Source organism: Stenella coeruleoalba (genome assembly GCF_951394435.1).
Source record: "Stenella coeruleoalba genome assembly, chromosome: 5".
Classification (NCBI taxonomy): Eukaryota; Metazoa; Chordata; class Mammalia; order Artiodactyla; family Delphinidae; genus Stenella; species Stenella coeruleoalba.
This window is the reverse complement of record NC_137150.1, coordinates 140,814,531-140,841,540: the sequence shown is the minus strand read 5'-3', so window position 1 is coordinate 140,841,540 and position 27,010 is coordinate 140,814,531. Positions and strand designations below refer to the sequence as shown.

Below are 27,010 nucleotides of genomic sequence, written 5' to 3'. Positions count from 1 at the left end.
TGAATCAGACAATAGTCCCCTCTGTTTGAAAGCACCCCAAATATAGTTGCTCATGATTCCAGCAGATCAAGCCAAGGGCTCACAGTGAAGACGTGAGGAGGCAGGCTCCCTGGCTGAGATTTGGCAGTGACAACCAGCAACAGAATTAGATCACCGGAAGCTGCCAGTGTTACACTGTCATAGGGCAGGTACACAATAGATACTTATGAAACATTTTAAAGTAATAAAGTGAAATAATAAAGATGACAAATAACTGGACAGTATAGGGACTGATCAGGTATATTTGAGAAAGAAACAAATGGCACGTCTAGAGAAAAAATAATAATTTGAAATTAAAAAAAAAAAACCACCTCAATGAATGGTGCTGTGGACTGAATATTTGTGTCCCCGATGCCTTACATAAGAATGTGTAATGATGTTTGGAGGTGGCGCCCCTAGAAGGTGACTAGGTCACGAGGGTGGAGCCCTCATGAATGGGATTAGTGCCCTTATAAAAGAGGCCCCAGAGAGCTCTCTCAGCCCTTCTGCCGGGTGAGGACACAGTGAGAAGACGCCATCTGTGGACCAGGAAAAGAGCCCTCACCAGGCACCGAGTCTGCTGGTGCCTTGATCTTGGACTTGCAGCCTAAATAAATTTCTGTTGTTTATCAGCCACCCAGTCTGTGGTTTTCTGTTATAGCAGATCAAATGGACTAAGGCAACTGGGTCAAAGAACAGATTTCATATGGCCAAAGAGAATTAATGAACTAGCAGATACATCAGAAGAAAATTACACAGAATCTACAGAATGGCCGTCATCAAAATGTCTACAAATTATAAGTGCTGGAGAGAGTGTGGAGAAAAGGAAACCCTCCTACACTGTTGGTGGGAATGTAAATTGGTGCAGCCACTTTGGAAAACAGTATGGAAGTTCCTTAAAAACCTAAAAATAGAATTACCATATGACCCAGGAATCCCACTCCTGGGCATATATCTGGAAAAAATGAAAACTCTAATTCAAAAAAATACATACATCCCAGTGTTCAGAGCAGCACTATTTACAATAGCCAAGATGTGGAAGCACCTAAATGTCCATCGACAGATGAAAGAAGATGTCATATATGTATATGTGTATATATATAATGGAATATTACTCACCCATAAAAAAGAATGAAATAACGCCATTTGCTGCAACATGGATGGACCTAGAGATTATCATACTAAGTGAAGTAAGTCAGACAGACAAAGGCAAATATCATATGATATCACTTATGTGTGGAATCTAAAATATGACACAAATGAACTTATCTACAAAACAGAAATAGACTCACAGACATAGAGAACAAACTTATGGTTACCAAAGGGGAAAAGGGTGGGGGGATAAATTAGGAGTTTGGGATTAACAGATACACACTACTATATATTTATAAAATAGATAACCAGCGAGGACCTACTGTGTAGCACAGGGAACTATATTTGATATCTTATAATAACCTAAAGTGGAAATAATCTGAAAAAAAATATATATGTATGTATATATATGTGTTTGTATAACTGAATCACTTTGCTCTACAACTGAAAAGTTGTAAATCAACTATACTTCAAAAAAAAAAAAAAACTAACAAAAGTTACACAGAATCAGCACAAAGAGACAAAAAGTTTGAAAATATGGAGGAAAACTTCAAAGTTATAGAGGATTTCCACTCTGGTCAAGATGGAATAATAGGGACTGGATTTGCCTCCCCACCTAAAACAACTAAAACACTGGATAAAATACAGCTACAGCCCTCAAGGCATTGGATTCCCAGCAACAGACAACTCTTAAATATTTTAATGGTACTAAAACGTTATATATTTAATGCTATTTAACATTAATACTTTATAATAATGATATTTAATGTTAATGAGAGCATTGCCATGCATAGTAATTTCTCTTGATCAAGTGACAATTTTAGATAATTTTTATATTATTAAAGTATTTGATGTTTAATGTTATTTAATACCTAAAATAATATTAATTTTAAATTATTTTAGATCATCACTTGGTCTAGATAGATTGTCAGACATAGCATTTACTGAATTAAAAATGAGATAAGTAAAGAAGTAGATTTTGAAAATACTATTGATGAGGTTTTTTTCCATTAAAACCAGGAAAGGAAACGTATAAATTCTGTTTATGGTGTTAGTAAAATACTTAAAATAATGTCATGCATTTCAGTATATGTACTTTCCATTCTTCAATATTTTTCAATTATCTTAATTTTCTGGAAAAAAACCAAGCCATTAAAAAAAAGTAAGACCTTTGATTTGCATTTCTCTAATGATTAGTGATGTTTCATGTGTTTGTTGGCAATCTGTATATCTTTGGAGAAATGTCTGTTTAGGTCTTCTGCCCATTTTTGGATTGGGTTGTTTGTTTTCTTGATATTGAGCTGCATGAGCTGCTTGTAAATCTTGGAGATTAATCCTTTGTCAGTTGCTTCGTTTGCAAATATTTTCTCCCATTCTGAGGGTTGTCTTTTGGTCTTATTTATGGTTTCCTTTGCTGTGCAAAAGATTTGTTTCCTTAGGTCCCATTTGTTTATTTTTGTTTTTATTTCCATTTCTCTAGGAGGTGGGTCAAAAAGGATCTTGCTGAAAATCTACAAACAGTAAATGCTGGAGAGGGTGTGGAGAAAAGGGAACCCTCTTGCACTGTTGGTGGGAATGTAAATTGATACAGCCACTATGGAGAACAGTATGGAGGTCCTTAAAAAACTAAAAATAGAGCTACCATATGACCCAGCAATCCCACTACTGGGCATATACCCTGAGAAAACCATAATTCAAAAAGACACATGCACCCCAATGTTCATTGCAGCTCTATTTACAATAGCCAGGACATGGAAGCAACCTAAGTGTCCATCGACAGATGAATGGATAAAGAAGATGTGACACGTATATACAATGAAATGTTACTCAGCCATAAAAAGGAACGAAATTGAGTCATTTGTAGTGAGGTGGATGGACCTAGAGTCTGTCATACAGAGTGAAGTAAGTCAGAAAGGGAAAGACAAATACCGTATGCTAACACATATATATATGGAATCCAAAAAAAAAAAAAATGGTTCTGAAGAACTTAGGGTCAGGACAGGAATAAAGACACAGAAGTAGAGAATGGACTTGAGGACACCGGGAGGGGGAAGGGTAACCTGGGACGAAGTGAGAGAGAGGCATGGACATATATACACTACCAAATATAAAATACATAGCTAGTGGGAAGCAGCTGCATAGCACAGGGAGATCAGCTCGGTGCTCTGTGACCACCTAGAGGGGTGGGAGAGGGAGGGTGGGAGGGAGACGCAAGAGGGAGGAGATATGGGGATATATGTTTACGTATAGCTGATTCACTCTGTTATACAGCAGAAACTAACAAACCATTGTAAAGCAATTATACTCCAATGAAGATGTTAAAAAAAAAGAAAAAGTAAGACCATGTATGGTGCACATTTTTTTCTTTTGCCTGTGGTCCAATATGGCTCAGGTCAGCGATGGCCTTTGTTTAAATTGTCGATATTCTGTTCATCATGGACTTTTTGCATGAATTTTGATTTTTTTCTAAATATTGTATTAAAACTGTGTTTATACTTGATTACTAAGTGTTTGGCATCCTCTTAAATTTTGCACCCAGACAAGTGCCTTCCTCACCTTACCCTCGCCCTGGCGCTGGGACCCAACCTCCATCCTGAGCCGTCCACCTGCCAGGAGCAGGGAAAGTGGGCAGAGATGGCGCTGCAGCCTTTTCCCCGGCCAGACGCTTGAAACCTTTTGGTTGAGGGTACAAGCTCACATCGTTCTTCGTCAGAGCTCTTGACTTAAAGAAAATGAGGTTGGACTTGAAAATGTATCACAGCTCCTGCTGTCCTGCAGGAACACAGAGGCTTCTGGAAATGGTCGTTTGTTATCCTTGGGCAGCTGGATGCAAGACTAGAAGAAAGGGCTGCTGCCAGCGCCGCTCAGTGGGCTCCGAAGGTGGAGCGGATGGGAATGGGGTGGGGACGGCGTGCCAGGAGGGGACGAAGCGTCGGGCAGGCCAGCGGCTCTGACCTAGCTCTACGTTAAAATCAGCACGGGAACTGTTAAGAAACAGGTGCACACTCACAATAGTACAAACGGGAAGCGACCTGTCGTCCCCCGAGGGTAGCCTGATGTGTCCGTATCATGGACTTGTACACTGCGGTGTGGAAGGGGCAGCTCAGCCCCACTGTGTGGAAGGGGAAGCGCAGCAGCTTCTAGAAGAACCCAAGCCGCCGACCCTGGACGGTCAGCCGTCATCACCTGGTTATCTCTGGAGGAGGCGATGGGGTGTGACTGAGAGGGAGTCCATCTCTGGGCCCCAGGTGCTGGTCCTGTTTAGATTCCTGATCTGGGTTGCGTGGGGGCCGCCCACTGGTGACAGCTCGTGGAGCTGAACACAAGATGCGTACACCTTTTCGGGTACATTATACTGCAGCAAACGTTCACAACGTAACTATACAGTACACAGTGCTGGCCCACAGCAGGCCAGTCAGAGTTTGGGGGCCGAGCCCCAGGTCTGAGGCAGCTGTGCCAGCTCTCCGGGCGCCCCGATAGGTTCTGACGTGGGAACCGAGCGCAGTGCCTCTCAGACGTCAGAGTGGATCAACTCGCCTGGCATCTCGTTAACTGCAGCCCCTGTCTCCCAGGCCCAGGCGGGCCCAGGACTCTGCATTCCTGATTGCGTTTGAACGAGCCCAGTGGCACCGATGCTGCTGACACAGCACCACGTGGGGGCAGCCAGGCAGTGACCGTTCACTGTCTGTGCCCGGGGCGCCTGGGGACCTGCATTTTAAACAAGCACGTGGTTCTTAGGCAGGTTTGAAAGACACCGATCAAGTTCCCAACTGCTTCATCAGGTGGTGGAATTTCCTTAGAATTCACTTTTTCTTCAAATGAGAAAGTTGGCTAAAAGGGTTTTAGAAGCTACCTTTAAATTTTTATTTATTTATTATTTTTGGCTGTGTTGGGTCTTCGTTTCTGTGCGAGGGCTTTCTCTAGTTGCGGCGGGCGGGGGCCACTCTTCATCGCGGTGTGTGGGCCTCTCACTGTCACGGCCTCTCTTGTTGCGGAGCACAGGCTCCAGACGTGCAGGCTCAGTAGTTGTGGCTCACGGGCCCAGCCACTCCACGGCATGTGTGATCTTCCCAGACCAGGGCTCGAACCCATGTCCCCTGCATTGGCAGGCAGATTCTCAACCACTGCACCACCAGGGAAGCCCAGAAGCTACTTTTTTTTTTTTGCGGTACGCGGGCCTCTCACTGTTGTGGCGTCTCTCGTTGTGGAGCACAGGCTCTGGACGCGCAGTCTCAGCGGCCATGACTCACAGGCCCAGCTGCTCCGCGGCATGTGGGACCCTCCCGGACCGGGGCATGAACCCGTGTCCCCTGCATCGGCAGGTGGACTCTCAACCACTGCGCCGCCAGGGAAGCCCCAGAAGCTACTTTTAAAAATGATTTTTAAAGGAGGAGAAACCAGCCAAGGGCAGGAGGCACATTCCAAGCGGGGAGGCAGCTTGCAGTGGGCTGTCGGCACTGCGCAGGTGGGGACGGAAAACAGGGACCGTAGGGACACCCCTTCATCTCAAGGGAGGTTCCACAGAGCTCCCACGATGACGGCACCCTGGCCGGCCAGCTAGAAGCAGAGCTGGGCCCTCCTGGGCGTCCCTGAGCGAGGCTGGCAGCCTGGGAGAGCGCCCGCCCCTCCACTCTAGGGACCCCGTTCTGTTCTGATCTGCTTCTCATCTCTCACCATCGACAGCGGTCCCCAAACTAAACGCATTCAGCCAGACTGGGTTGCAGCCGGAGCAGGAGACTATTCGGGTCAGGTCCTCAGGCCCAGGCGGGCCAACACAAAGATGCCGCCGAGCTGGCAGATGTGACAACAGGATCCCCGTCCTTGGAGCTGGGCGAGCAGAGACAGGTGTGTAGGGGGAGATCTCCCAACCCCAGGTGTCCTTCCTGTGAGCCCCGGCCTGCTGCGGCCCTTGGGCCCGCTGCCCCAGAGGAAGCAGGTCTGTCCCAGCCCCGCCTGTGCTCGGCCGCCTGGACCTACCTGATCTAGGGGCTCGGCTAAGAGACCCGGGCCAAGTGGTCCACTTGGCTCACCGGCACTAACGATGCCAGTCTGCCCCCTTGTTTACTGGTTACTTCACTCCCAGCTTATTCAGAACCGCAGTGAAGAAGGGGGGTGCTAATGTAGGGAGGGGGCCCCACTCAGAGATTCTAATATAAGGTGCAATGAAAGGGGAAGCGGAAACGTCCTGATTGTCCGCAAGGTGGCTACCAGAAAGTTCGATCTGGCACTGACCGCTGACAGCACGTCAGACGGATCGTTACGCAGATGGTTTGCAAGGATTTAGAAAACAGCAGAGACTCAAAGCAGCCCGGGTCACCACCATCCACTCCCACTGCATGTGTCTGGTTTCCAAGTTCTCGAGCCATCACTACAGACACCTAAGATGTAGCGTCCGCCACATGGGGCCCACCATCCTCCAACATGCTCTCAGCCCTGCGGCTCGATGAAGGATCTCACCCCCCGCCGCGGAGGAGGCCCGGCGGTCGCCTTGTCCCCGCCTCCGCCCCCGCCTACCCAGATTCCTCACCAAGTGCCCCTGACCTCTCGCCCACCTCCTCATCTCTGCCCGCAGAGCCCCACAGGACACGGTGCCCACCCGGCCAGGAGTGTCTGCTTCAAAGTGTCCTGCGACGGGACTTCTCAAATTTTAATGTGCATTGAAATTCTCCGGGCTCTTCTTAAAGTGCAGGCTTGGCTTCCACAGGGCCTGAGAGTCTGCATTTCCTACCGGCTCCGAGGTGATGCTGCAGCTGCTGGTCCCAGGCCGCTCTCTGTCTAGCGAGGCTCTGGGTGACATACTGTACAAACTCTTCCTTGCTCAGCCCTTGGCCAGTTCCCCGTCCCTTTAGGGCTAAGAGCCGACTCTCAGCAGGGCCACTGCCGGCCAGGCCCTGCCTGCATCTCCAGACCCCTCTCCGTCGGGTCCCACCACGCCTGTGAAACGTGGGCTGCAGGAGCAAGAAGCCCAGCGCCTGCTCTCAATTCCTGGCCTTTGAACTCCCCGCTGTGCCCGCCCCTCTCTGTGCCCGCCCCTCTCTGTGCCCGGCCTTCCCGCCCCACTTCCTCTTCAGGCCTGTTGACTTCTGCTGACACTCAAGACCCTGTTCAGACTTTCCCGGACGCACAGCCACCCCTAACAGTCGGGCTGTCCTTCCTCTGTGGCCCCCATGCACGCTGTTCCGTAACTAATGGTTCGGGGGTAACTTTGTCCATCCCTCTGGACCGGGAGCCCTTGTGCAGCTTCTTCAGGTCTCCCCAAGGGACAGGAGCCTGCCCCCTGGCGTTTCACTTTTGGAAGCTATTCTAGGGAACAGGTGGAGGCTGGGAAGAAGGCCCCCCCCCCCCGCCCCGCCGCCCAGAAGGTACGGTATCAAGCCAGTTACGCTGTAGGCCCAGGGGCCCCTCCTGCTGGGACGCCTCTGAGGACAGGCGGACGGGGCCTCTGCAAAGGAGGACACGAAGAGGGGAGTGCTTACCCTGCATCTCCTGTCACCACCGGTCAGGGCTGGCCCGGAGCATATCGATGTTCTGTCGTCTCAAGATTTACATGCGTTCAGAATAGTTGTGCCATCCGCAGGAGGCAACAGAGGGTGACTGTGCCCACCGGGAACAGTGGGCGCCGGGCAGGGCTGAGGCGAGAGGGAGGAGGGTGGGTGGGTGAGGCCCAAAGCCCCCGACACTGGGCGGGATTGCAGCTCCCCGCGGGCGCAGCTCAGTGCGCGGACCGCTGCACCAGGCTCGGGACCAGCTGCCGGCTGTGAGCGCGAGGATGCTGGACGGATTGGACGGATGATGGATGGACAGATGGATGAGAACAAATGGCTTCGTCTTCTTTGTGGATCCGGTTGTCAGGTTGACAACCAGGAACTAATCAAGACCGCTCCTGACGGGCTTGCAGGGAGGATGGAGGAGTGGATCCGAGGGTAGAGCCCACACCCACCGCCATCCAGAGAACCAGCCTCAAGGCAGAGGCTGGGAACCAACCCGTTCCTGGGGATTCTCCATCTTTCTCGGGCCTCAGCCAGTGCTGGCCCCCATTTCTCTGTCCAAAGACATTGAAGTCAGACTGACGTTGATCAAATTCGCAGATAAAATAAAAGCTGGAAGAATACCAAGTAGATCACGGGCAAGGCCAAAATGAAAAAGAAAAACAAACAACTTCGTGGGAGCAGGAAAAAACAAGGGCTCTGCAGAGCCACTTCATGCACTGGAAGAATAAAAGCTGAAGGTCCGTCATGCACGTTAACTCAGGGAGATTCTTCTCATGGGGGGCTGAAGCGAGGTACTTTTTTTTCTCACCATTTAACTTAAAACAAGACGGAGCTTCAGAATCCCAGAGGAAAGGCTGCTCGAGGTACAGATAAGCGCCTGATTCTCTGTGAGTCGTCTTTCCAATCCTGGATGTCGAGATGAGCCCCAGCGCCCCGCAGGTCTCCCTGCATCCCTGGTGACTTTCATGGACCAGGGCCTGATGGACCAAGTTCTGTGTGACATTTGCTACCAATATTTTGCTGTGACAGTTCAAGGCCCTGACTTGTGTTGTCACACAGACAAAAGCCCATCTGTCCTCAAAAAGGGGGCCCGCGGGGGCGCTCTCAAGTGCATCTCTAATCTGGTCCACAATTATTTACAGCAAGTCCCCTACATACAAATCGTCAAGTTGCGAACTTTCAAAGATGTGAACGTGCGTTCGCGTGTCCCATCACCTAAGTTCGTTCACGTGTCCGGCGTACATTGTCACATGCGTGCATCCTCGAGTGGCTGTGCTTTCGTGTACTATACTGCACGGCACTCTTGCTGTGCAGCACAAGGAGCTCACTAATGAAGACCTGATGGAGTTGGAGGCCCAGAGAAAGGACGAAGACGGACAAGAGGAAGAAGAAGTAACGGAAGAACCGAAGAGATTCACAACGCAGGACATGGCAGGGGTTTTTCTTTATGTGAGGAGGCGCTGTTAGTTTCTGAGGCAAAGGACCCAAACCTATAACAGTACATGAAGGTTGCAGCAGCCGTTCAGAATGCAATCCAGTGCTACCGTGTCATTTATGGTGAGAAAAAAAGAGCTACTACCCAGACATCACTGGATTGTTCTTTCAAGAGGGTAGATAGAATTGAATCCAGCAAGGAACCAGAACCTGTGCCGTCAGCGTCAGGTGTGAGTGAAATTGCAGCTTGCCGTCCATCTTCTATTGCTGACGATCCTTCAGCTCTGCCATCTCCCACCTCCTCTCCCTCCTCCAGTCAGTAACTCTTCTTGCCTGTTCCCTCGATGCCAGCCCCTGTGTGCCAGCTGTTGTACGGTACTACTGTACTTTTCAAGGGACTGTACTGTAAGATTGAAAATGTTTTCTTTATTTTCTTGTGTTTGTTTTTACATATTATTTGTGTGAAAAGTATCATAAACCTATTACATTAAAGTACTATATAGCTGATTGTGTTAATTGAGTACCTAGGCTAACTTTGTTGGACTTAACGAACAAATTGGACTTACGAACACACTCTTGGAACTGAACTCATTCGTATGTAGGGGACTGGCTGTATAGGCCTGTAATGGGGGCCCAGGCCCCCGTGATGGGTGATTGACAGCTCAGACACAAATGCTGCCTGGTGTGGCTCTCTCGCCACAGGAAAGACACCCGCACAAATTACAAGCGCGGAAAGGATTTCAAAGGGGACGGGCAGGGGACCGTGGAGTGAGCCCGACCAAAGGGCCAAAGGATCTCCCCAGGGGACCCAGCTAGGCCGGCGTGCCAGAAGGAGGCCTCTTGAGGGACCGATTTAGAAACCGTAATGTTGCCGGGAGAAGAGGGTGGGGAAGAGCATCTCAGGCCTGAGGATACCAACCCTGCGCGCACAGCAGGAAGAGAAAGCGGGAGGGGGTGCGGAGAGCATGGCGGGCTGCTGGCAGCACCACCCGGAGGAAACGGCCTGCTTTTCCAAAACAAATACACGAACCCTCATCTGCAAGGAGGAGCCGTGTTCCCAGGGGTCGTGGGTGAGCCGTGGGCCACGAGGGGGAGGCCGTGTGAGGCATGGGACCAGGTCTCCAGGCCTCCACAAAGGCACCTGTTGACACCCAGTGCACCTGACGTCCACGAGTGCCTAGAAGCTGAGGTGCCCAGCAGTGTCCCCGGGAGAAAGCCAGCAAGCCGTCCAGCCCCACCCTGTTTGTCTCGCAGCTTCACCTGTGGAACCCACCCAGCTCTCTCCCCTCGTACCCAGCGTGAAACAGTGCATAGCTTTTCTTTCCTTAAGATGAGAACACTCTCCCTGCCCCGAGGCTGCTAACAGACTGTGCAGCCTTAGTTTCTGAGAGTCTCTACCACCCAGGCCAGCGTGGCTGCCTTTGTGAGGCCCTGAGCCCCGTGCAGCCCAGGGAGACAGGGAGCAGGGGCTGCTGCCGGCCCACATGGACATTCTGTGTGTGTTAGAAAAAGATGCCCCTTCCTCCAGGCAGGCTGCCCGGCAGCCCCAGGCGCCTCTCCACCCGATGTCCTTGTGCAGTGAGCAGCCTGAGCAACTGAACAGGAAGTCAGGGGTAGTCATAGAAATCCACTAAGGGGTCTCAGCCTCCACGGCTGCTGCCAGGGTATCCTCTGTGCAGTGCAAAAAGGCACGAAGGGGGTGTCCAGTGGAGTGGACCTTGTGGCCCCTGGGGTACCCAGAACCCCCGGGAGTGAGAAAAAGGGCAGTTCCTACGGAGTGTGTGTCAGTCTGCGACAAATACCCAGACACAGCGGAGAAGCCACAGGCTGGCGCCTTCACTTAAAGTTTCCAGGCTTTATGGATGTAAAATAAATTTAGTGTGGAGATCTTTGATTTTTAAATGTTTATGGTCCGTGCTACATCAAGATGAATAACCTCAAACTTCCCCTGTTGAGGAGCCAGGATGACGGCACGACCCTCGATTTTGAGGCCAAAATCACATGTATCTTAAGCAGAAGCTTTCGAATCAGGGAAAGCATTGAAACACCCCAACTCAGGACTTGGGGCTGTAAACAGCTCAGTAAGGCTGCCGTGCACTTGAGTCCCTGTTCAGGAAGCCCCAAGAACGCTCGTAAGGAGAGGACAGGGACACGGAGTCACCTGTAGTGACCGGAAGCAACAAGTGACAACACTCGGCCTGTCACCATCCACCTCTGGGGAGCAAATCCTGGGTGCCCGTGGGCACTGGTGGGTATTCAGACTCTGGGATTTGGGCTTTGGTTCCGTTGGAACGTTCCGGCACCTGCTCTTCACCCGAGGCCCTGCAGGAGACAGAGGACTCTCCTCCACCCACCCCTGCGGTGCCCTGCGCCCAGCGCGCCCTCCCTGAAGGAGACACAGGCGCCGTCCCTGTCCTGCACCAACAGGGTAACTTTATATTCTGGGCCAACGACCCCAATTTCCCTTGAAAGCTTGCTTGTTGATTTTTATCGCTTGCATTCATTCATTCACTCATTCATTCATTCATTTGTGAATGAAAACTATTGCCATATCAGTAAATAAAGATGTTGCAGCCACCGAGCCATCCCATTACAGCCGCCCAGATGGGGAGCCCTGAGGGAACTCGGGATGGAGACAGGATGCCCGCCACCAAATTATCAGACGCTGCAGCCACTGCCCCCATCCCGGATGGTGCCCCCTGAGGAAACTCAGGATGAGAAAGCACAGAGTACTGGCCCCAGGGAGCTGAGGTGCACATCAAAGGAATGACTTCAGTGAGCCCAGACTCTTGCATCTTCCCATACAGAGAAAAGCACTAAATTCCTTAACTTGAGATGTCTGGTTTTCTTTCATTAACAGTAAACTTTTGATGTTCCGACTACCTGGTCTTTGCTGCAAAAACTCCTCTATATCGTGGCTCCCCCCTTGCCTCTTCAGAGTGGTCCCTCAGCGCCATGTGAGATGCTGTGTCCCGGGCTTAAGTCCTCTGTTTTCCCCACCGAATAAAACGTAACTCTCAACTTGCAGGTCATGCATTTTTCTCAGTCGACACATTCAGTCATACGGCAAGCATCCCTTGAGCCTGCGCCCTCTGACCTGTGTCGTATTCCGTGCTGGGCTACGACGCTGCAGAGGACAGGAATTCTGTGTCCTTCCCGAGGGAAGGAGACACAGAAAATGAGATGCGCCCTTCTGCACATCACAAGAGAGGTGCTGAGAGGGCTGGACGGAGCCAGCAGTGAGGCTCTGGGAGCTGGGCTGCTGCCAGCACTGTGGTTTATATGCCTGTGTTAGCGTGTCCAGTCCTCTTGGAGATAAGAATAATAACCCCTTTGTACAGATGAGGAAACTGAGGCACGGAGAGATGAAATTACTTGCCTAAAATCACAGGGGCCCAAATTTGAACCCAGTTGGTCTGACCTGGAACGTGAGGTCTTAACCGCCATGTGACAGTTCCTGTTACGGGGCGACTTTGACCTGATCCTGGAAGAAGGAGAGATGATTGCAGGCGGAGAGGGGACGGGGGGAGCTGCAGGCAGAGAACGGCCTTGGTTATGCAGACCATCGGACGGGTCTAGGGTCTGTGGAGGCCTCGCAGGAGGCTGGACATGGCTGGGGAGGGCCCAGAGTGATCATGAGAAAGGGACAATTTGGCATTGCTTCCAGGCTGAGGGGAAGCGGCTCTGCCTGCCCGTCAGCATCACAGAAAGACAACCCTGGCCGCCGTGGGAAGGACCAAGCCCAAGAACGGGAGCAGAGCCTCTGGTCCCTGAAAGCGACCCAGCCCAGCCCTGGAGAACTCGGCTGGAGCAGGACCTGTGCACACCTGGGTTCAGGTGTAGACGGCAGCCCTAAATCCAACTTAACTTTGGGGCTCGAGCTACAAACCTCTAATCCAAATCAAGAGATGTTTCCAGAATACCTGCAGATTCCTGCAGAGAGAATTCAGAGGACTCTGGTCTCAGTCCTAAAAGAACTCGAAGTCTAGTAGGGCCACACGTGCACACACATGCGTGCGCACACACACACAGATACTTCTGTGAAGATCCCCATGACAGTCCAGCACGGTAGAGGAGGTGTGACAGTGGAGGGCATGCAGGCTCGGGTCCCAGGCAGGACACAGCACGTGGGAGGGACGCCGTGCGGGGAGCACAGGCCGAGGGCTATAACCTGGAGGAGGACCGGTCGGGGGAATCGGCAGTGGAGGGGGACTGAGCATGTGCCTGGAGGGAACAGGGTGCCCTCAGTGCAGAAGTAATCCTGGGGGCACTGGGAAGTCATGGACAATGGCTGACTCTCTGTACAGCACTGTACAGGAGCTCTACCCCTGCTGGGGTCTCCAGGCCCCCCAGAGGCCCGGTGAGCCAGGCATCCACGTGTCCGCTTTGCGAGGGAAGGTGAGCTCAAGGAAGGTCAGGAAAAGTGTCAAGTCACCCAGCCTGGAAGGTGCATGAGGTGGGGAGCAGGTAGCTACAGCAGGCGGTCAGATGGTAGGAGCAGGGTGGCATGGAGGAGAAAGCGACACAGCCGCGGGAGGACCGGCTAGAGAGCCCTGAAGACGGGTTCCAGGAGGAGGGAAGCAAGAAGCTGCATTTAGACCGAAAACGATGGGATTTTGGTTCTGACCCACCGGATGGGATGGGATCAGGGTTGGAGAAGCGAGGCTGGTAAGGATGATTCTGGTGTATTTGTGAGAGAAAATGATGCCACTGGAGCACAGATAGAGAAGTTGGAGGGTGGGAATATTTCTGTCGTTGCATAAACATTTTTTTTTTTTTTTTTTGTGATACACTGGCCTCTCACTGCTGTGGGCTCTCCCGTTGCGGAGCACAGGCTCCGGACGCACAGGCTCAGCGGCCATGGCTCACGGGCCCAGCCGCTCCGCGGCATGTGGGATCTTCCCGGACCGGGGCACGAACCCGCGTCCCCTGCATCGGCAGGCGGACTCTCAACCACTGCGCCACCAGGGAAGCCCTGCATAAACATTTTAAATCGTGTTTGTATGTTACCTCTCCAACAAAGTAAGTGCTCGGTAAGCATGAGTTGCCTGAATGAATGAGCGACTCTTCCCTTTGCGCTTTCTTCGATCGTGTTTAACAAAGAGAACCATCACTGACCGTGGGTAGGTTACTATGTTCTCCTTTTAATTCATTCACTATGATTTTTCTTTACTAAAGGTAAAGTTCCCATAACATCAAAGTCACCAGTTTACAGTGGACAATTTGGTGGCGTTTAACACCTTCACAATGTTATGCGACCATCACCCTAATTTCAGGACGTCTTCACCATTCCAGGAGGGAACCCATAACCATTAGGAGTCAGCCTGCGTTCCTCCCCACGCCCAGCCCCTGGCATCCACTGAAATCTGTTTTCCGTCTCTATGCATTTGCCTGTTCTGGACATTTCATATCAAGGCAGTCACACTCTATGTGGCCTTTCGTGTCTGGCTTCCTCCACTTCGCATCACGAGTTAAGGTTCATCCACGTGGTAGCATGTGTCACTACTTCAGTCCTTTTCGTGGCTGAATGCTATTCCGTGGTATGGGTAGACCCCTTTGTTGATCCGTTCATCTATCAATGGACGTTTGAGTCTCCCCTGTCGTTTCAGCTGATTGGAGTCCTTGCCTTCTTGTGGCTGGTCCCAGAGCTACAGGAAGGAGAGGTTCCCTCCAGGCTCACCTGGCATCATCTCTCCCACCTGCTCCCTCTTTCCTTGGCCTTCTCGGGACAGAGCTCATTAAAAACGATGGGTGGACCAGCTCTGCCACTTGGCCTCATGCACGAGGACAATTCCGTTAATGGCCTCCTTGGTTGTCCCCCTGGTCCAGGACTCTCACTTACCACATTCAGAGATGGCCGGTCTAGCTCTCCCCAGCAAAAAAGGATGTTCTTTTTGTCACCACCTCTAACCAGAATCTTTCAATCTCATAAACCCAGCGTCAGGAAGCATCTCCCATGGTGTACTACTCCCTACCTCGTCCCAGGAGGGAGGGGAAACTTCGGTGAGGAGACAGCATCTGGGTCACTCTCATCCATCATTTCTGGACCTCAGAGCAGGACACAGAGCAGGACAGTTCCCCATCGGTCTGCCCCTCAGAGGGGCACATTTCCACACTAGACCTGCCACTGGAAGCGACAGAACTTCACATAGACCACATCTCTTTTCTTTCAAGTTCTTTCAAGTTTGCATAACTTCTTAGATCAACTTTACAAATAAAAAGGCAAAATAATCCCCGGGCGAGGTGGATACTGCACTTGAACAGCGATGCATAAACAACTCCGCCATCTGGAGCCCGCCCGATGAAGCCTGTGCACTTTTTCGCTTGAGAGCAGCTTTGATGATATGTTTTGAATGAATATGCGGGCCTTTATCATTGGAGCAAATAACGTCAACCGGCCCTTTACAACAGCTCGGGCTAAAGACCGAGGGGTCCCAAGGGCGCACATCCGGGGGAGGCCGGTGTGTAGGGGTCCCAAGGGTGCATCCGGGGGGGCCGATGTGTAAGGTTCTCTGCTCCTGGTCACGTCTCTTCCCCAAGGCTGTTCTCAGTGAGCAGGGGGCAGTGTGGGAGCAGCAGGGCCCTGGACACACCCACGACTGCTCAGCTGTGTCCGTAGTAAAGGCAGGGCCCTCTGGACTGGAGGCCCCTACCCCAAATGCGGGTAATCGTGTGTACCTCATAGCATTGTGAGGGCTAAAATCAAAACGCGTCTTCTTCCTTCTTCATGGTCTCGATTCCCTTTAAGGAGCCTCCGGTCATTTTTACCCTGGATTAGTCTATGCTCCATCGTATTGGCTAAGATTCTGGGTGGTTTCAGCTGACAACTTTCTCAAAGATTCTGTTCACTATGAATCTATGTTCCGTGAAGCAGTGTAGCCGAGGGTCTTCGGGATAATGATGAATGACGTCACCGTGTGAGAGGTCTCTGCAACTGCCCTGGGCGTCACAGGTGACAACCCTCTTATAGAAATGTCTGCGTGGATTTGTGAGATCACGCACTTAATATAAATGTAGACTAGCTTCCTTGTCATCATCCTTTCCCCCCAGAACATTCTTTTTCTGCTTCTCCTTCAAAGGGGGGAGGGGCCTCATTTCTACCTACTCTTATTCACCTGCTCCCCTGTGGCCTTAAACCCCCAGCTCCTTGGTGACAAAGACCTCAGAGCCTGCGCTGCCCTGTCCCGGTGCCTGCACGGGAAGTCACCCTGGGCTTCTTCCTATTCCTCTGGGGAAGCCTCGGACTCTGGCTGTTTTCCGGTCAAGCTGGGCCGTGCGTTTGAAAGGCAGCAGGTGTCACTCCCCGCGGCATTCTTCCACGTGTGGAGGCAGGACGGTTCTCCGTGTATTTTTCCCCCCATCGTACTGGACACAGAAGCATGGCGTTAAAACGATATATGTATGAAGATGGCCGACAGGCACATGAAAAGATGCTCAACATTGCTAATTATTAGAGAAATGCAAATCAAAACTATAATAAGGTATCACCTCACGCCGGTCAGAATGGCCATCATCAAAAGTCTACAAACAATAAATGCTGGAGAGGGTGTGGAGAAAAGGGAACCCTCCTGCACTGTTGGTGGGAATGTAAATTGAGACAGACAGTATGGAGAACAGTATGGAAGTTCCTTAAAAAACTAAAAATAGAGTCACCCTATGATCCAACCATCCCACTCCTGGCCATATATCTGGAAATGATAACTCTAATTTGAAAAGAGATGGGCACCCCAATGTTCATAGCAACACTACTTACAATAGCCAAGACGTGGAAGCAACCTATATGCCCATTGACAGATGACTGGATAAAGATGTGATATATATAGATATAGATATAGATATATGTAAAATGGAATATTAGCCATAAAAAAAGAATGAAATAATGCCATTTGCAGCAACATGGATGGACCTAGAGATGATCATACTAAGCGAAATAAGTCAGGGAAAGACAAATATCATATATCACTTATATGTGGAATCTAAAAAAAAGATACAAATGAACTCATTTGCAAAACAGATACAGACTCACAGACATAGAAAACAAACTTATGGTCACCAAAGGGGAAAGGGGGGAGGCGTACAGTAGGAGTTTGGGATTAACAGATACACACTACAGTACTATATATAAAATAGATAAACAACAAGGATCTACTGTATGGCACAGGGAACTATATTCAATATCTTGTAATAATGGGTAATGAAAAAGAATCCGAAAGAGAATATATATATATATATATACACATATATATAACTGAATCACTTGCTGTACAACTGAAACACTGTAAATCAACAATACTTCAATAAAGAAGAAATATAAAAAAACAGTATATGTATGAATAATCAGGAGTTGCAGTGCCGCAAACACCCTCGAGGCAGATTATTGTGTGTTTGCACAAACAGAAAGGGTGGGGCTGAGGCGGGACTGTTTCTCCTGCTGGGACCCATCAGCTGCCTTCTTCCTGTCACCTGGGGAAGAGCCTGAAGGGTAAGGGTTCAGTTGCTCCCCTCCATAGAGTTCCTGCTTCATCCTTGTGACCCCCGCCCCCCCCCCACCTTAACTCAAGGAGAGTCAAGCCGATTGGAGTGGACGTGGAGGGAAGCTGGAATCTCAGGGTTGTCTCCCTCCCCACCCCAGCTCTGCTGGCTGCCGGGTCCCTGGGCTCAGCGGGGCCCCCGGAGAGGCAGCTGGCAGAGCTTCTGGAAGGTGACTCTGCAGGAAATGATGCAACAGGAGATGCATGTGACGATCTCAGGTGTTCACAGGTACAGTTAGTTACACCTTCCACCCCGAGTGGCAAGGGAAGACGACGACTCCATCAGAATCGGTGAAAAATGAGACACTGCAATAAATCTGTGTGAAGAATCGCTCTTTAATTGCACAGGGATGGCCCACAGGTGTAGCAGGAAGGACCACACAGAGAACACCTGGATTCCAGGTCTAGCTTTGCTCAAGCCAAGCGGTCCTTGCCGAGTTACTTGCTATAGGAATCATCGCAGAGAGCTAGGCAAACAGAAGGCATTTGTGTTTTCCTCTTTTAATCCCTAGATCAATTGTTTCCAGACTCCAGTATTTTCCAGACCAGCAAAATTGTTCACTTTGTCTTATTGGACTGCTCGGTGAGCCGCTGGCATAGATAATAATCATTTGTAATTAGAACATCAATTTTTTGTAGGTAAGTAGGTGTCTTTCAGTTGTTTTAAAAAGCCATTTAATAGTGGTTTCCTTTAACTCCCAAAGAGACTAAATATTCCTCCTGTTATTTTCTTGCCTCTATCCTTGTGCCAGTAAGGCTTTTTCAAAAAAATACATAGCACAAAGGAAAATTTGGGGCCAGAATGAAGGCAAAATATTAATTATAGGCACGTGCCTTGATGGGGGATGGGAGAAGCTTTCCGAGGTCTCGCATGGGCTGGCTGAGCCCCGGCCCTCCCTCCAGCTTGCTGGGCTTGGGAGCAGCCGTGAGAGCGCCCTCGCGCGGCTGCACCATCCCGTACATCAAGTCCGCGTTTTTCTGAAGTCAGCGCCAGGAATGCCAGGTCAGGGGGACCTAGAAGCAGATCCCAAGGGTTCTGAGAAGGACGGAGCAGTGCCCCTTGGTGCCCAGGAGCCTGTACCCAGAAAGAAGACCGCACGGTGGCCGCCTCCAGTTGGAGTCTCAGATGCGGCCACGGCAAAGTCCCAGCGAGGTTGGGGGAGGGGGCGATGCCTGTCTTCAGTGAGTTCGTCTCTCTCTTCCTTGGCACGCCCTCCCGCCAGGCCGCCCCCCCCAACCCCCCAAGAACTTGACCTCTACACTGCGGACACATCTGACTCTCCGACAGCGTGACTTCAGACTTCAGTGGACAGGTGCAGGGCAGCATTCTTTCGAGTCATGGAAAACATACCCTGTAGGTGACTGCCTCCTCCGAAGGACTTTTTCAGTGTATAAAAAAATACGAGGTCAAATATTTTCATTCACAATGTAGGTCCCCGCCTCGGGTGCAAGCAAACTTGCCAGATCCCCTTGCCGTTGGGTAGTTACACAGGAGGCTTAACTGAGCCACCTGGCTGCGATGGAGTTGCCATCTGCATCACATTCCTCCATCCACCCGGTGTGGACACACAGTCACCCGGACTGCGTCATCAGGGTGGCCCAGGGCAGGCTCTAGGCTGCCAGGCCCTGCCTCTGCCCCCGCCCCCCAGGCTGCCCCGCCTGAATCACCGATGACTCAGGCTCCTCAGTGGCCATCACCAGGGGGAGTGAGGGCACATCCTGTGACTGCTCGCCTCCGGGTGGGAGGTGGACGGCCTGGCAGGCCCTGCGGGGCTGGGGGCAGGGGCTCGGGCCCTCCTTGATGGGCAGCGCAGGATGGCTGGCTGACTTCCCTGCCATCTTCCCCAGAAAGGGCTTGGGACACAGCAGAAGCGCCACAAGTCCCTCTTGTATGAATGACCCCTGAATGAACTTCCTTCCCCTCTGGGTTTGAAAGAATCCGTGTCTCCTGGACTTCAAAACACAAAAGGCAATTCATCTTCTTTAGACAGATCTTCGCCGGAGCACATGAGAAATGGGACGCCTTCATGTCCAGCTTTTAACATGTTTCTGTTTTTAGCAGAATTTGTTTGCTTTATAATAGTTGATGGAAAGAACACGGGCTTTGGGGTCGACACCACCTGGGGGCCGCCTCTGGCGCTGCCATTTTCTCGCTGTGTGGCCCTGAGCAAGTGACTCAGCCTCTCTGAACTCAGTTTCCTCACCTTTAACACGGGATGATGCCATCCTTCACATGGCCATGAAAATTAAGCGAGCCCCTCAAGTGGAGCGGCTCCCCAGTGTGCCTGCTGTGAGCGCCTGCAGCCACCCAGCCACACCAGCTGCATGTGGGGAGACCCACTCCCAGGCGCAGTTATGACCTCGCGGAGGGGGCAGGCAGGACAGACCATATCTCCATCTCACGCAGCCGGGGCGACTTGCGTGTGGTCTGAACTTCAGACTCAGAAAAGTTTCTCACAGCCCTCGTGATGCTGTGATTTGGGGTTAAGACAGTTATGCAGAGGTGCTGCCTTTCTCCCAGGGAAAGCATCACAAAACCTTGAAAATAACCAGCAAGAGGATCCAAGGCCTCTAATGCCTGGAGCAGGCTCCCTGCATTCCCCCCCCCCCCACCGCCCTGTCCACCCACCCCCCTCGACCCTTAGGCACAACAGGAAATGGCCCCCAGCCCCCGAGCCTCCGACTGTGGAAATGACTAAGTCCTGCCAATGCAGCCTAGGAGATTGGGTCAAATGTCCCCACGGACCCCACTGCTGAGGGCGTGGGCGCAGATCCAAATCTCAAAAGCGTTTTGCTAAGAAGGAATTCTCGGAATGTCTTCCATCAAGCACTGCCAGAGGAAGCTGCGTGTTTGTCTTCCCAGGTCACCCATCACAGCCCCGCTGGGGCCCAGGCTCCGGTCCATCGGTCCATTGGGGCAGTGCGGGCACAAGGTGATGGTTCAGGCAATCATCTTCCTCACAGTCACGCAGATGGCTGCAGCGTGAGGGAGAAGCATCTCTACCACGTCAGAGACAAACTAGATCTGCCCTTTTCCTCTTCTCGAAATGTAAGATTGGAACTGGAAACTCAATGACACTGTTGGTAAGTGTTTAAGTATCTATCCCAATTTTTTGTTAAGTATTTTTAAAAGCCCATATGAATATCTGGTTCAATGATAATGGATATTTTCTAGTATTGACAAGTATAACTTTGTTTGTAGTTATGAAACATATATGACACTAGACATATTTATTAATTTAAAAAAATGTAACATCATCATAGAACCTCCTGGGCTTGGTAGAGGGAAACATTAAAATACTTCCACAGAATATTACTCAGCCATAAAAAGGAAAGAAATTGTGCCAGTGGCAGAGACGTAGATAGACCTAGAGACTGTCATACAGAGTGAAGTAAGTCAGAAAGAGAAAAACAAATATCGTATATTAAATGCCTATATGTGGAATCTAGAAAAATGGTACAGGTGAGCCTGTCGGCAAAGCAGAAATAGAGACACAGATGTAGAGAACAAACGTGTGGATACCAAGGGGGAAGGGGGTGGGTGGGAGGAATTGGGAGATGGGGATTGACACCATGTATAAAACAGATAACTAGTGAGAACCTACTGTATAGCACAGGGAACTCTACTCAGTGCTCTGAGGTGACCTAAATGGGAAGGAAATCCAAAAAAGAGGGGATATATGTATACGTATAGATGACTCACTTTGCTGTACAGCAGAAACGAACACCATATTGTAAAGCAACTGAACTCCAATAAAAAAAATAATAATAATAAAAAAGAAGATTAAAAAAAAATCTTTCCACGGAAGACACAGAGATGAACCACCAAAGGGAACAAGGAGCCTTTACTCCTGTTTCGTGTGTGCAGGCTCACAACCAGTTACTGTGGAACATTCCAGAGCGGAATTTGGAAACATGGTTTCTGCTGTCTCCTCATGCAGTAATGGGACCCACCTGGTCTCAGGTTCCGAGTCATGCCTTCCAGAGAATTCCAGGCAGGTGGCTGCCTCTGGGCGATCCAGCAGGTTGATGTGAAGACGGTTTCCCTTGGGCCACAGTATGAGTGACTGGCACCCGTGGGCCCCTCCCCTGCACCCAGACCCTAGACCCCAGCCCCACCTGCTCACAGAAGCTCAGTGCGAGTGCTTGGAGGATTCAAAGCATGGTAGTTTCCTCTGAGGACTGGTTAAAAGCAGCAGACCGCCGGTGTAGAGTGTGATGGACCCCAGTCCATTGGAAGGTCTGGTGGGTGACAGCGAGTGTCCTTCCTGGGCAGAGCTGCAGTCTGGCTCCTGGGGTTGAAGGGACACGGGGTGGAGGAGAGGGCAACATACTAGGAGCAGGGACTGTCACCATGTGTGACAGTGGTGAAATGCTACTCTTCCTGGAGACTGAGCTGTCCAGTATCCACTCCAGGCAGTGGATGAATGGGATTGGGCACCGGAGCAGAAGTAAAGGGAGTCTGTTCTCTTCCGTAGGTTTACAAGGTGTTTTAGTTCCTTCCTATTGCACGTTTTGGCCAACTGCATTTTCCTGTAAGCCCATGACGTTCCTCATTTCCCCTCACTTGGCTTCTACACAGAAGTAGTTCAATATTTATATGTTTACCTTCCCTTTGGAAAAACTTACAGCAGTGTGACAAATTCTAAACCCTGGGTGGTTGTTAGTTTACAGTGTGTGACAAAGCCCCTAAATGTGCCAGTGGGGTGAGCATGCGTCGGAGACACCGCCGCAGAGGAATGAAACTGGTTCCACCAGTCACACGGGCTGGGGACGGCTGTCTCCTACCTGCCACACAGCCATGCTAGGCATCGCACATGCGCACACCTGCACTCACCGTCGAACAGGGAGACGAGGAGCCCTGGGTATCCGGTTATCCAGGTTATTCTGGCAACGGGGCCAGCATGACTTGGATTATTCAACTGCATAGATCTGGCTACAGGTCAGAAAATATTAAGATGTTTCTTCCAAATAAGAAGAGATTTCTGAGAAAAGCAGAGCAACTCCTCCCAAATCCTTTACAGCCTGGGGGCTGAAGGACGACTTACAGTTTAAAGGATAGATAACTCGCAGGAAGTTGATAGGATCATTCTATTTCCACTTTCTAATATCAGACCTGCCTAGTAAGGGCTGGTTCTCCCCGGCCCCAGCTCGCCTGGGCAACCTGATGAATTCCCCTCCCTGCCAGCCCTGGTCCTGTTCCCCACTAGGGCTGTCAGTCCACCTACCTCCCAATCCCTTCCTCCTTCTCAAAGAAAATCGGGCCCTCGGGTGTCAACTCCTTCACCCTCTACTGCTGTAGACTCGCCCACCCCATAAACAACAAGGTCCTGCTGTAGAGCACAGGGAACTATAGTCAACCTCCTGGGATAAAACGTAATGGGGAAGAATGTGAAAAAGAATGTATATACGTATAACAGAATCACCCTGTTGTACAGCAGAAATTAACACAACATTGTAAATCAACTATGCTTCAATAAAATAAATTAAAAAAAAAAAAACAAACCCTCACTCACCTTCATCTCCTGGCCTCCAGTCTCTAAGCTAGAAATACCCTCTCCTGTGAGGGCCCACACTCTAGGGCTTAGGGTACTGAGCTACATGCAGGCCTCAGGGACTTTGCACACACACACTTCTTCAAATGCCATTACATCCAACCTCCCCCTTTCCAGCCCGGCACCTCACCCTCCTCTTCAGTACTTGGTATCCAGGGCAGATTCGTCACAGCATCTGTGGTTCTCTTTGTTCTACTGCTCCCAGGGTTTTCACGAAATAGCTGTCAATAAATGCCATTAGCCTCTGAACCAGATCCAGACCCTAACCTCCATCGGCCCGACTAGTCCGTCTCCTTAGCAATCTCCCCTCTGAGCCAGGTTGGAAGGCTTCTCTTTACCCACTGCCGTGGCAGAGGGAGGGGCTGGGGAGGAGCCAGTGAGGACCCTCTGCTGCAGTGTCGAGGCCAGAATCCTCACTGATGTTACCAACCAGACAGGCAGACCCTGGCTAGGTAAGAGAAGGCTAAGTGCTCAGGTCTAACCAACCCAATTCAAGGTCAAATCCCTTTCATACAGCCGCAGAACTACAAGCAAATTACTATTTTATGATTCAGGCTTTGCATTAGGCCTTGGAGAATCTCAGGCTAGTGTTTTGAGGCGTTGCCTAATGACGGGGGCTGACTGCAAGGTGAGGGGCGCAGGGAGCGCGCCACACACATGCGCACACACAAACTTCTTAATGGGCATTTTCCTGAGACCCTCCCAGGAGTGATCATGGCAGCTCTTAAAGCGAGGTTCCAGACTTAGGGTGCGAGTGGTGGATTTCTAGGGGCTTTCCAAGTATGTTAAAACCGGACAACTGTCTTTTGCTGGTGGGCAGATGGCGATCCTAGAAATCACCCTTTCACACGCACAGGCGCGCGCACACACATGCACGCACACGCGTGCACACACGCGCACACAGGCTCAAGGAAGCCCCGCCAGCCCGCCCCACTGTAGCCCTGGGGTTGGGCTGACTAATTGGAAAGTCCCGCGCTTTCGCGTCTCCACGCCGGAGACAGGTCCGCGCAGGAGGATGCAGCGCCGGGCGCACACGCGGCCACCGCGCAGCCATGGTCCGGGCGAAGGCGCCGGAGGTGGCAGGCGGCGCGCGCACACGGCCGGCGGGGGCCGAGGCCGCAGCGGGGGCGGGGTCGGCAGGGGAGCTGGGCGCTGGGCCTTTCAAGGGGCGGGCGGGGCGGGCTGCGGGAAGCCGGGAGCCGGGAGCGGCGGGGACGACCCGGGCTCAGGAAAGGCCCAGGCCCCGCCCCGCCCCCGCCCCACCCCGCAGGCCGCGCCCCTTCCCCCGCCCCGCGGCCCCGCCCCTCCTCCGGCCGCCGCTGGGCCGCGGGCGGGACGCCTGGGGCGGCGCGCTGGAGGAAAGGCGCCCGGCCACGGCCCCGGGAGCTACCAGACGCCCGAGTCGGGAACGCGGGACGCCGCGTCCCCATTTGCTAGGGGAGGCGCAGTCCCGGGCCGTGGCCGTCGTGAGGCGGCTGGGCTTTTCCTCCCGCTCACCCTGCCCGCCGGCCTCTCGGCGCCCGGGGCCCGCGTCGCCAGCCGCCTGGATCCGCCCGCCGCGCCCCCTCCCCGCCCCCCGCGAGCCCCGGCCGGCCGCGAGCTGATGTCCTGAGCTCGCCGCCCGCGGGCTGTGCGCCCGGCCAGGGGCTGCCTGGGAAGTTGGGGCGAGGCGCGCCGGGTATGCGCCATCACCATGTCCCGCCTGGACTCGTGGCTCGGTGAGGTCCAGTGGCTGGGCTTGGTGGCGCTCTTCGTCGTGGCCTTGGGCACTGTGGGCCTGTACCTGGCGCAGTGGGCGCTGGCCAGGGCGCGACCCCGCTCCCCGAGGCGGGCGGCGGAGCCCGGCGAGGGCCAGCGCCCCGAGCCGGATGCGCTGCTCGCCTGGATCGTGACGCTGAGCATCTGGAGGAAGCAGTGGCAGGCCGCCTGGGTGGCCGCCCTGAACGATGAGGCCAAACGGAGAGCGGTGAGTTTCCGTGAGGGCCGGTCGTGCTGCGGGGTCGGGCGCGGTGATCTCGGGGCGCGGGTTCAGAGCAGAGCTCTCCTTCCCTGGAGGCTCGCCACAGCCCTTGACTGATTCGAGGGGCAGAGCATCCTTGAAAGTTAGGAGAAAGACCCTGAAGACTGGAGGACCCTTGATGGGGAATCAAGACAAAATGATTCGATTTTATTAACCAGACGTGAGGTGTGCCAGGCCCTAGGCTCCACTGGAGGGACAGACTGGCTGTTGGAGAGACTTTTCGGGGTGCCCCTTCCCCTTCAGGCTCATACTTGCCTTTCCTGGCGTCCCAGGTGGATTCCCGTATTCAGGTGGACACCGAACTGCGTTTGCACCTGAATAACTGTGAACCAAATATGCTTCCACGTACAGAGCTGAATTTCGCCCAGCGTGTTATTTCCAGAAGGTTTGCATTCCTTGGCATTTAAAATTAGTGACCGTTGAGGGCTAGCCACTCGCCAGACATGTACTGGGGGCTTCAGGTACGTCTGTCATCTCTGAATCCTCGCAATTCCTGCGACAGAGGCGTTGTCAACATTTTACAGGTGGGGAAACTGAGGCCTGGAAAGGTTAAGTGATCCGCCCAAGGTCACACAGCCTGTGGGTGGCAGAGCTGGGATTTGAACCCACCTATCTCCTACCTCAAAGCTCAGGGGCTTATGACGGAGCTCTGCTACCTCATGCTCCTGTGGTTATGTTTCTTGTCTGGTTAATGACTGGGTGACTTATTTTTGCTTCTAAGACATCTTGGTTTAATGACAAGCTCCTGGCGTCTGCTATTTCTAGGTGTTCCATAGGAGGAATGGGGGCCTGGGGGGTTTGGGGTACCTCCCAGTCTTCGCCTGTCCTGATGGCTCCCAGGTGTACCGCATTCCGCCACCTGCTTGGGAACTCAGTGGAGAAGCCTGTGGTGCTTCGCTTTGGAAATAGTGAATGCTGTGTGTCTGGACCATCAACCTTCAAAATATTCCACGGTGGGCCCTCTGTGTGGTCTTTGCGCATGGCCTTGACTGACTCACATAGCCACGGGTTTAAAAAACAAAATAGCTTTGAGTGTGAATGAGCATAAATCCAACAAAAGACCGTGTTCTGAACCCTGGGGAAAAAAAAAAAATAACCGTAACCTTTGGATGAAAAAAAGCCTTCAAGGTCATTTGACTGCCGTCTGCCTCGGTGCCTGGAGTCCGTGCCGCGGCCGCCAGAACCGGACAGCTCTTCGGGGGGGCCACCCCACCTCTTGTGGGAGCCCCTAAAGCCACGTGACCTCACCTATGTGAGCAAACACAGCTTTGTTTCCCCACGAAGCTGCTGTCATTGATCCCTGGTTGACCTGGTGTCCAGGGCCTGCGTTCCGGGGCTGAGTGCACTGCAGGCTGGAGTTGTGAGCGGGTGAAAGTCTTGTCCCAGCTGGATGAGACAGGGCGCGTGACGTGGGCCACTGATTCTGCTTCTCAGCCTTTCGTGAGCTGTAACATGCGTGTTGGTGTGGGGCGAATGATCTGTAGGGTCCTGGTCATCCCCCTGGGACTCCTGAGAGGGTCAGGCAGAGGCACGAGCCTCCCTCCTGTAAGTCTGGGACAGTCCTGCTTAAACCATTCTGCCGTGTTCCCTGACATTTCCTGATTGGCTTAGAAACTATGATTGCCTTCGATATAATGCTTCCAGATTACCCTCTTGCCTGGAGCCCTCAGAGAGAAAGGAGGATATCCCTGCTCTGGAATTTTTCTGCAGCCGATCGGGTAAGGCTGAGAACTGAAGCAAATACCTGAAGGTTTCGGAGGCAAACCTGTCTCCCTACTCACTTGAATCCGTGTGGGAGGAGAGAGGGCCCTTGGCTCAGGGGGCGGGGAGAGATCTGGCTCCTTTGCACCTTCTCCGTTCTCTGCTATT

General features: G+C 51.9%; 1 protein-coding gene across 2 annotated transcripts in view; it reads left to right on the top strand.

Annotated features, from left to right (window-relative positions):
• The first annotated feature begins 24,132 nt into the window (after nt 1–24,132).
• The window catches only part of C2CD2 (C2 calcium dependent domain containing 2), a 63,898-nt gene continuing 61,020 nt past the window's right edge, over nt 24,133–27,010 (top strand). For both annotated transcript variants that reach the window (XM_079923003.1, XM_079923004.1), the window contains exon 1: nt 24,133–25,087. In XM_079923003.1, the coding sequence (XP_079779129.1) occupies nt 24,815–25,087 (273 nt within the window). In that variant the 5' untranslated portion in view covers nt 24,133–24,814. The remainder of the gene's footprint in view (nt 25,088–27,010) is intronic.